This window comes from Ornithorhynchus anatinus, chromosome 1 (genome assembly GCF_004115215.2).
Source record: "Ornithorhynchus anatinus isolate Pmale09 chromosome 1, mOrnAna1.pri.v4, whole genome shotgun sequence".
Taxonomy (NCBI): Eukaryota; Metazoa; Chordata; class Mammalia; order Monotremata; family Ornithorhynchidae; genus Ornithorhynchus; species Ornithorhynchus anatinus.
In genome coordinates, this window is record NC_041728.1 from 70,416,282 (window position 1) to 70,427,353 (window position 11,072).

The 11,072-nt window shown below is 46.2% G+C and overlaps 1 protein-coding gene across 9 annotated transcripts in view; it reads left to right on the forward strand.

Annotated features, from left to right (window-relative positions):
- The window catches only part of LTBP1 (latent transforming growth factor beta binding protein 1), a 416,540-nt gene that overhangs the window by 403,212 nt on the left and 2,256 nt on the right, over positions 1 to 11,072 (forward strand). For all 9 annotated transcript variants that reach the window (XM_029058450.2, XM_029058420.2, XM_029058428.2 and 6 more), the window contains 2 exons: positions 2,347 to 2,469; positions 9,626 to 9,775. In XM_029058450.2, the coding sequence (XP_028914283.1) occupies positions 2,347 to 2,469; positions 9,626 to 9,775 (273 nt within the window). The remainder of the gene's footprint in view (positions 1 to 2,346; positions 2,470 to 9,625; positions 9,776 to 11,072) is intronic.

The window sequence follows — 11,072 nt, forward strand, 5'->3', positions numbered from 1 at the left end:
CTTACTATGTGCAAAGCACTGTATTAAGCATTTAGCACTGTACCAACTGTACCAACTGTTCTTTCTGTGTACAAAGTACTTTACTAACCACTTGGGTGACTACAGTATAACAATGAACAGACACATTCCCAAACCATAATGAGCTTGCATTCTAGAGTGAAAGAAAGATGGGAAATTTACATCTTGGCTTTGGGGATTTTTTTTTTTAAAGAATCTACTTAAGCACTTATTTTGACTAAGGCACTGGACTGAGCTCTGCAGAGGCATATCCGTTCCATTCGTAGCTTGGGCAGTGGCGAGCGAGTGGAAGGCAATCTGCTACAAGTCAAGACTCCCCTGTGCTGGTCAGCAGCAGCATGGGAGAGGGTCGAGGGCAGAGACTCAAGTTAACTGCGCGGAAGGAGGCAACAGTCAACCACTTCCGTATTTTGACCAAGAAAACTCTATGGATACACTACCAGAATGACTGCAGAGGGAGGTGGGGTCTTCTCGGAGAGATGTGTCCATGGTATCGCTATGGGTCGGAGAAGACTCGACAGCCTAAGACAAGATTAGCAGAAACTGCTAGCCAAAAGGGAGGAGAAAGTTCAGTAGTTGCCCACAACCAACAAGCGACAAGAACATATACACTGGGCCAGGCCTGGCCTAAGAGTTCAACCTGGACAGTAAGGACTGGTGACGCCAGTCCCCGGGGGATACAAGTAGGATGACGACACTTGGGGAGCAGAACTTCCCCTACCTAGGCCAAGCCTGTCCAAACCACCTGCTGCTCTTGAGCAAGGATCAGGAGTATAAAACAATCAATCAGTGATATTTATTGAATGCTGACTATATGCAGAGCACCTCTAAGCACTTGGGAGAGTACAATATGACAGAATTTGAGACATGTTCCCCCTTTTTTTATAGTATTTGTTAAGCACTTCCTATGTGTCAGGCAATGTACTAATCATTGGGATAGATACAAGTAAATCAGGTTGGACACAGTCCTTATCCCACATGGGGCTCACACTCTTAATCCCCATTTTACAGATGAGGTAACTGAGGCACAGAGAAGTTAAGCAACATGCCCAAGGTCACATAGCCGACATGTGGTAGAGCCTGGTTTAGGACCTAGGTCTTTCCGATTCCCAGGCCAGTGCTTTATCCACTAGGTGAAGCAGAGGTAAGAATGCAGGCCATTTCCAGGATCCCAGGGAGTTGCTGTGCTTGGCCTCCACCGTGCGCTATAATCACCCTAGTGTCACTTTGCCACACTCCTGGTGTTTTCTCAGGGGCAAAACCTGCCCGTGGTAGAGGCCAAGTGAGGCATCTCCCTAGGACCCTGGAAATGACCTGCATTGTTAATAATAATAATAATAATAATTGGGGTATTCGTTAAACACTTATTATGTGCCAAGCACTATAATAACCACTGGGGTGGATACAAGCAAATAGGATTAGACACAGTCCCTGTCCCACATGGGGCTCACAGTCTCAATCCTCATTTTACAGATGAGGCAACTGAGGCACACAGAAGTAAAGCAACTTGCCCCAGGGAACACCCCAGGTCACACAGCAGACAAGTAGCAGAGCCAGGATTAGAACCCATGACCACCTGACTTCCAGGCCCATGCTCTATCCGCTATGCCAGGCTGCCTCTGCTTCATCTGTTGCTTCCTGGGACAAAGAGAAGGCATCTCTCTTCCAGGCCACTGACTTTATGACATTTCAATGATAAGGACGCTCAAACTGGGGTACTACTGGGAAAGTCTACTGCCCTTTTCTTCCAAATAACTGAACCCACCTCCTCCCGGTGAGCTAAACAACCCCAGCTGGATGGCCACCCTGCAGCTGCCTGGTTTTATGGTGGGAATTATGGTGGAAATTACCCCCAGATGAGAGCTATGTCTGTGAGACACCTTTTGATGATTTTCCAGGCTACAGTAAAGGCTGTTGCTCAGTGGATAGCCCTTTTATGAAAGCTGGAGAGCCACCTGTGTTTCTGGAGACTGAGTTGAAGTCAGGCAGGGAGGGCAGATCCTGCTTCTTTGGCTGAGTTTCTTGCTTCTACTTCCACTAATGTCACTTTTCGTTACCCTATTTATTTTGTTAATGAATTGTACATCGCCTTGATTCTATTTAGTTGCCATTGTTTTTACGAGATGTTCTTCCCCTTGACGCTGTTTAGTGCCATTGTTCTTGTCTGTCCGTCTCCCCCGATTAGACTGTAAGCCCGTCAAACGGCAGGGACTGTCTCTATCTGTTGCCGACTTGTTCATCCCAAGCGCTTAGTACAGTGCTCTGCACATAGTAAGCGCTCAATAAATACTATTGAATGAATGAATGAACTTTCCTTCTTTCCCTTAGAGGACTACGCGCAGCTGTGCAACATCCCTGTTCCAGGATCCCGGAGGCCATACGGGCAGGATGGACTGGTCGACTTTGCCGAACACTATGCCCCAGAAGCAGATCCTTACTTTGTTCAAGACCGTAAGCCAATATTTTGTGTTTCTTTAAGACATGATTTGGGGTTCCAGATTAGATCATTAACTCTGACTTCAGTGGCAAGTCTTGACATTTTCTTTCTTTTAAGAAATGGAAACTGGCCAGTTCTGATTACCACCCCCGCCGGCATCAAAATGACTCTTGTGCTATTAGATGGTGGTCTCGGTACCAAGCCAGACTCATCTCTCTGCCCAGCTGTAGTGGAGCCATTATGAATTCAATGAAATGGCAGATGCCTGCTCCACAAAACTGCTATTTACAAGAGGTCAAAAACGTTGCTGTTGCTATTGTTCAAAAATTAAGTTTTCACATGCAACATGCTTGTTAGGGAATTTGATTAAATAAGACACAATCTGTGCCAGCTTCCCAAAGATTCTGAGTAAAGCTTGGGTGGGGCGGTAATGTGTGCAGGTTCATGTCATGTTCTTATTCAAGAAGAAAATTTCTTAGTTTATGTGACTAGACCGCAGCCTGGGAGAGAAAGCCGGGTCACACACAAATGAAATGTTTCTGTGAGGAAAATCTAAGCATTTGGCCCCATGAAATTTGCCTCAAGTTAGAAAAACCACAATTAGTGGACAAGATGTGGTTTCACTAAGACAAGAACCAGACAGACCCAAAATTTTTCTTCTTTTATACATGTTAATAGCTTCTATCCTCCAGAAAGTGCATCTCTTATGGTAAAGTGAGAGAAAAGAAAGCACCTAGGAATCTGTGATAAACAGGTCAGGGGACTTAGCTACAGCAAAGAGGCCTTCCTAAGAGCACTAATAATAAATAATAAAAATAATAGTACTTACTAAGCTAAACATATATTCAACTCTTGGGGTAGATATATGCAGATTGGACACAATCCTGTCCTACCTGAGAGTAGCAGCCTACAGAGAAGTGCAACAGGAATTTAATTCTCATTTTACATCTGAGGAAACTGAGGCCCAGAGATGTTAAATGACTTATCCAAGTTTGCACAACAACCAAGTAGTGAAGCAGGAATTACAACCCAAGTCCTCTGACTCTGAGGCTCAGGATCTTTCCACTAGTCCACCAACTAATAAGCATGCTTGCTTAAAATTCAGGCTGATTGGAAATGTGTGCTGTTAAACTGATATGGGATGCAGACAATATTCATTTGGCAACTTCTCTAGGCGATGAAGACACTGATTTGTTTACAAAGTTAATATTCAGTTCAATTTTCCCATCCATTCCGGAGAACAGAGGGCCCTGGAGGTAGCAAACCCTACTTTGCTTAAACCAGGAGAGGCAGAGAAGCTGGCATACTTGGTAGGATTAGGTCTGGCATCCTCTCTGGTCCTGCCTTCCCAAGCCCACTTAGGGCCCTACCTGCCTGTGCTGCCTCCAAGCCCAGAGCTAATCCATGGCAGGTGGGAAGGCCCCAGCACCTTCCCCTCTCCTGCCTCACCTTGCCCTACATCTGAACCCGGAAACCCGTACAGTCAAGTGGGGGGATAATAAAGAGGGGCTGAGCGACAGCTGCTGAATGACCATCACAGTACCAGTCTCGTTTTCAGGCCCATCTGCAGGGGATTCTTAGTGGAACTTTGTTTTGGCTAATTCTGCCCAGTTTGACTTTAATATGCCAGATTGGGCAGCCGGCAGCTATTCATTCATTCATTCAATCGTATTTATTGAGTGCTTACTGTGTGCAGAGCACTGTATTAAACGCTTGGGAGAGTACTATATAGCAAAAAGAGACATATTCCATGCCCACAATGAGCTTATAGTCTAGGTGGAGGAGACAGACATGAATACAAATACATAAAACATAAAATTGCAGATAAGTAATAAGTGCTGTGGGGCTGGGAGAGGGGAAGAGCAAAGGAAAAAGGTCAGGGTGACACAGAAGGGAGAGGGAGCTGAGGAAAGGTGGAGCTTAGTCTGGGAAGGCCTCTTGGAGGAGACGTACCTTCAATAAGGCTTTGAAGATGGGAGAGTAATTGTCTGTTGGATTTGAAGAGAGAGGGCATTCCAGGACAGAGGCAGGGTCTGGGCAAGGGTCGGCAGCAAGATGAAGCAGCATGACATAGTGGATAGATTGTGGGCTTGGGAGTCAGTAGGTCATAGGTTCTAATCCCAGTTCCAACACTTGTCTGCTGTGTGACCTGGAGCAAGTCACTTCAATTCTCTGGGCCTCCATTACCTCATCTGTAAAATGGAGATCAAGACTGTGAGCCTCATGTAGGACAGGGACTGTGTACAACCCAGTTTGCTTGTATCCACCTCAGCATTTAGTACAGTCCCTGGCATATAGTAAGTGCTTAACAGATGCCATAATTATAATCATTATTATTATTAAGATAGGTGAAATTAAGGCTAGAGAAGCGACGTGTGAGCTAGATTGTAGAATGAGAGAAGTGAGGTAGGAGGAGGCAAGGTGGTGGAGTGATTTAGAGCCAATGGCAAGGAGTTTTTGTTTGATTCAGAGATAGATGGGCAAGCTCTGGAGTGGTTTTTTTTTGGGTGACATGTCCTGAACGTTTCTGTAGAAAAATGATCCAGGCCGCAGAGTAAAGTATGAACTGAAATGGGGAAAGAGAGGAAGCTGGGAGGTCAGCAAGGAAGCTAATACAGTAATCGAGGCAAATCAGAATGAATGATTGTATTAACATAATAGTAGTTTGGATGGAGAGGAAAGGGCAGATTTTAGCGATGTTGTGAAGGTGGGACTGACAGGATGTAATGATGGATTGAATATGTGGGTTGAATGACAGAGAGCAGTTAAGGATAACACCAAGGTTACAGGCTTGTGAAACAGAAAGGATGGTGGTGCCATCCACAGTGGTGGAAAAGTCGGGGGAAGACAGGGTTTGGATGGGAAGATAAGGAGTTCTGTTTCGGACCTGTTAAGTTTGAGACGACAGGAGGACATCCAAGTAGAGATGTCTTGAAGATAGGAGGAGATGCGAGACTGGAGAGAGGGAGAGAGATCAGGGCTGGAGATGTAGATTTGGGTATCATCTGCACAGAGGTGATAGTTGAAGCCATGAGAGTGAACGGGTTCTCATAGGGAGTGGGTATAGATGGAGAAGAGAAGGGGACCCAGAATTGAACTTTGAGGAACCCCCACAGTTAAGGTTGGAGGCACAGAAGGAACCTGTGAAGGAGACTGAGAATGAATGGCCAGAGAGATAAGAGGATATCCAGGAGAGGATAGAGTCAGTGAAGCCAAGGTTGGATAACATGTCCAAGAGAAGGGGGTGTTACACAGTGATGAAGGCAGCTGGGAGGTCAAGGAGGATTAGGATGGAGTAGGAGCCATTGGATTTGGCAAGAAGGAGGTCATTGGTGACCTATGAGTGGGCAGTTTCTGTGGAGTGAAGGGCTGGATGCCAGATTGGAGTGGGGGCAGATCAAGGAGAGAATTGGAGGAGAGGAATTTGAGATAGCGGGTGTAGATGACTCACTTGAGGAGTCTGAAGAAGAATGGTAGGAGGATGATAACTGGAGGGAGCTGTAGAGACAAGGGAGGGTTTTATCAGAATAGGGAAGACATGGACATAATAATAAAAATGTTGGTATTTGTTAAGCACTTAATATATGCAGAGCACTGTTCTAAGCGCCGGGGTAGATACAGGGTAATCAGGTTGTCACAGTTAATCCCCCTTTTACAGATGAGGTAACTGAGGCACAGAGAAGTTAAGAGATTTGCCCACAGTCACACAGCTGACAAGCGGCAGAGCCAGGATTTGAATCCATGACCTCTGACTCCCAAGCCTGGGCTCTTTCCACTGAGCCACGCTGAAAGCAGTGGGGAAGAAGCCATTGGAGAACAAATGGTTGAAGATGGTGATTAGGAAGGAGAGAAGGGAGGGGGTGAGCGTTTTGATATAGAGTGAAGGAATGGGGTTGATGTCCAGGTGGAGGGGGTGGCTTTTGAGAGGAGGCAGGAGATCTCCTTTAGAGACACTGCTGGGAAAGATGGGAGAGTTGAAGAGGGGGCAAGGATGGGGAAAGACTGAGGAGGGGCAAGGGTGATTTTAGAGAGCTCACAGCTGATGGTGTCAATTTTCTTAATAAAGTAGGTGGCCAGGTCACTCGGGGCCTGGGAGACTCTAGGGGCTGCACAAGGTCCTCCTGGCAGGCAGTGGGATTCAAAGGCTGGCCTGCTGGCAAGGCAGCTGAGGGCCTTGTGGTGGTACGGCTACCTGGGGCGTTCAATCACTTGCCCTAAAAGGACCTAAGGCTAAAGCGGCATCTTCTCCTGGAACATTCAGTTCAGAAAGCCCTCCCAGTGCAGGTGTAGAACCAACAGAGCAGATGGCACTGGTAATAACAATAATAAGTATGGTACTGGTTAAGCGCTAGGGGCCAAGCACTGTTCTAAGCGCTGGTGTAGATATAAGTTAATCAGGTTGGACAAAGTTCCATATGAGGCTCACAGTCTCAATCCCCATTTTATGGATGAGGTAACTGAGACCCAGAGAAGTGAAGTGACTTGTCCAAAGTCACAGCGGAGAAGTGGGGGAGTCAGGATAAGAACCCAGGTCCTTCTGACTCCCAGACCCATGCTCTATCCACTAAGCTTCTCCTTCTAGTAGCGCTAGCAGGGTGAACCCTTCAGCCAGAATGGTTGGGGGTGAGGGAGGCCTTTCTGAGATATGACTGCACCATTTCCTGTAAAGGAACTTTTGGGATCAACTACACTGCAGATTGGCATGTAAGATTTCAGCAGGGTGACTGGCATTCAGAAATGCAGGTTCAGGGCCTTTGGAATCCTTCAGGTGTGGCACCATAGTCCACCAAGGTGGTTATTCCATCATCATTCTGGCTAACCCTGATTAGAGGAGAAAACCCCTGGCTCTGAGCAGCCCCCTCCTTAGGGAACCTACATTGAGGGTCAGTCTTACATTCACCTGGGAGAGAATGAATGTCTAAAGTGAGAAGGAGAGTGGCCTAGTGGATAGACCACAGGCCTGGGAGTAAGAAAGACCTGGGTTCTAATGCTGGCTCTGCCACTTGTCTGCTAGGTGTCCTTTGGCAACTCATTTCACTTCTCTGGGTCTCAGTTATCTCATATGTGAAATGGAGATTGACTGTGAGCCTCATGTGGAGCATGGATTCTGCCCAATATGATTAGCTTGTATCTACCCCAGCACTTAGTACAATGCCTGGCACATAGTAAGTGCTAACAAATACAAAGAAAAAAAAATTAAAAGGAAACGGATGGAGCTGAGCTACAGGACTATGGCTCCAAGTCCCCCTGAGTAAGGTCCTTAATGTTGGTATTTGTTAAGCGCTTTTTACAGATAAGGTAACTGAGGCACAGAGAAGTTAAGTGACTTGCCCACAGTCACACAGCTGACAAGTGGCAGAGCCGGGATTTGAACCCACGACCTCTGACTCCCAAGCCCAGGCTCTTTCCATTGAGCCACGCTGCTTCTCTATGTGGTAGCCTTTCTGAGCTGGAAGACCACCACATCCCCACAGATCTTGCTTACTGGTAAGGAAGGCCCTGGCTCTGCAGAGACCCTGTTCCCAGGAAAAGCAAGTTGTGGGGGAGTGATGGCATGAAAAAAAGGGACCCAAGTGCAGAGCGGGAATGAAACTTCTAAGACACCGTGGTGGTATTTATTGGGCACTTACTGGGTGCAGAGCCCTGTACCAAGCATTTGGGAGGATACGGTACAATACCTTTGCCCTCGGAAAAAACAACAACCCTCAAAATAGTGTCAATCCCGCCACATGCTGGTTCTGCTGCCACCTGCAGTATTACTGGGGAAGCAAGCACAGTCATCCCTTTCTCTAGCTGTGTAAGATTTTGATTTTTGTGACTTAAAAAGCTATTGTTTGGAAGAGAAATGAGACACTACATCACCAGAGTATCTGGGTCACTCTCGGTTCATGTTAAAACAACCTTCAACTCTGGGAAGGGAGTTGAAGCACTCATGGGTCTTGGATGAGTGATTCTGAATTACTGAAGCTTCAGTTACTTTTACATTCCCCAAATAAGGTTTCTCCGCCTCCAACTGTAGTGCAGAAGAATGGGGATGGTACTACCTAAAAACAAAACAGATTTTGCAAAGTGGTTTGGTTTTGCTCATGCTTTAGGCCGACCTCTAGTCCCAGCTTCTTCTAACTGCCTATCTGCAACTTTCAGAGTCCAGCATGATAATGTTGGTATTTGTTAAGCACTTACTATGTGCCGAGCACTGTTCTAAGTGCTGGGGTAGACACAGGGGAATCAGGATGTCCCACGTGGGGCTCACAGTCTTAATCCCCATTTTACAGATGAGGTAACTGAGGCACAGAGAAGTTAAGTGACTTTCCCACGGTCACACAGCTGACAAGTGGCAGAGCTGGGATTCAAACTCATGACCTCTGACTCCAAAGCCCATGCTCTTTCCACTGAGCCACGCATGAATAGGGCTTCATCTCGCAAATGTAGTGGGGTTTCTGGGGTGGGGGGGGGGGTCACTCTCCAGCCCCATAGGTCCTAGGGAGAGTCCTTAGAGAAAGCACTTACTTCCCACTCCCAGAAAACTCAGTACACACCTGTGCCAGTGTGACCAGGAAGTCCAAATATGGATACACTTGAAGCTCAGACATCAGGTCCGGAGACTTTCTAGTGTGGAGTCTCAGGAATTAGGGTGGTGAACATTTCATGTAAGTGGTTCCTTTTTTAATTGGGCAGAGAAGACTAAGCCTTTTATTTCCTCTATCAATGTCTGCCTCCCCTAAAGACTGTAAGCTCCTTATGGGCAGGGATTATGTCGACCAACTCTTTTGTACTGTACTTTCCCAAGACCTTAGTACAATGCTCACTAAATACCACTGATTGATTGATTTTGGATTTGCTGTTTTGGTCCCTGCACGGTGAAGAAGCACTTGATTTCTTTGATTCAGAATCCTGATTTTCCTGCTGAAAGATGGTAGAATTGCCAAGTGCAAAGGGTATGATATAGTAGTTCATTTTTTCACGTTTCTTAAAAATGAAACTCTAGTTAGTTTTTAGCTCTTCTTTCTCTATTTAAATTGCTAGCTCCCTTCAGAATGACTTGAGAGATTTTTTGAAACCAAACAAGTCATTCCCTGGAACTGTTAATTTCCAAGTGTCACGGCGCTGTAGAAAACAGTGGTAAATGGTTCTTTAACTCATTTTGCTTCTGATACTTTCTCTTCCCAGGTTTTCTGAATAGCTTTGAGGAGCTACAGGCTGAAGAATGCGGCATCCTTAATGGGTGTGAAAATGGCCGCTGCGTCAGGGTGCAAGAGGGCTACACTTGCGACTGCTTCGATGGCTACCACCTGGACATGACCAAAATGACCTGTGTCGGTGAGAACAAAATGGTGCTAGATCTTAGTAGAGGGTAGCATCAATTTGGGAATGGATCACAAAGCATTGCAGATCACTCTGGCACTGAACAGTTAGGAAGGATAGAGAAAATTGGAAGAGGACTAAATTATCAAGACATTTAGGAGACATGCCACCTCCCTTTTACTGTTGCTGCCTGGAATTATAGGATACATAACCTCTCACCTAGTCTAAACATTTCACATTTCCTTCTTCTTCCATGGCATCTCCACAGCAATGCCTCACTGCACCTTAAACTCAATCCAGCATTTTCCCATCTTTCTCACCACCCTATCCAGAAACTCCTCTCTCCCTCTTCCTCTTCTCCCACTTAGTCTGTCACTAAATCCTGTTGGGATTTTCCCAACTGTATTTCTTCATATTATATTATTTATATACATTTATATTATATTTCTGAGCCTTCTGGGCAATCTATATAACCATGACCCTAGCTTAAGCCTGTCACTTCTTCCTACATCCTGCCACCTGCCTCATCACCTAAAACAACATGCTAGTCCCCTCCTCAAATGCTCCAAAGGTCCTACACTCCTGCCTTGGCATCAGGTTCTCCCCCAGCTGCTTTTCTCTTACCTGTCCACTCCTCTCTCAGAGCACACTCTCATGGCCTCTGCTCTTGTGAAGCTACCCTCCTCCTCATCTCCATCCCTTCCTGGAGCTCCCTCTGTGAGGAGACATTTCCTGCCGAATCATCACCTCTCCTGGTCATGACACCTCTCCTCCGTCACCCTGCGTGCTCAGACTTATCCTGATTTATCCAGTGGCCTGCTTTGCTTTTATTATTCTCCACACCCTTCGAGGGCAGGGAATCGGGCCTTCCACATCTACTGCCCACAGAAGGTGTTTGCCAGCTATCGGTGATGATGAGGGTAATGGTAATGAGGTCTTTGGCTCAGACAGCCTGATGAAAAGTGATATCAGGGGGCAGGAAGGAGAGCAGTAGGCAGCAGCTTGGACAATTAGTCCTTTGGGTCCGAAACATGACTCCTAGCAGAATCAATCATGTTTATTAAGTACTTTCTTTGTGCAGGGTGCTGTACTAAGCACTTGGGAAGTACAGTAACAGTACAACTGACAAATTCCCTTCCCACAAGGAGCTTAAAGTCTAGTTGGGATGACAGACATTAAAATAAATTGCAGATAAATTGCAATAAGTGCTGAGGGGCTGAGGGTGGTGGGTAAATAAAGGGAGAAGATCAAGGAGATGCAGAAGGGAGTGGGAGAAAAGGAAATGAGGGCTTAGTTCAGGGAAGGTCTTTTG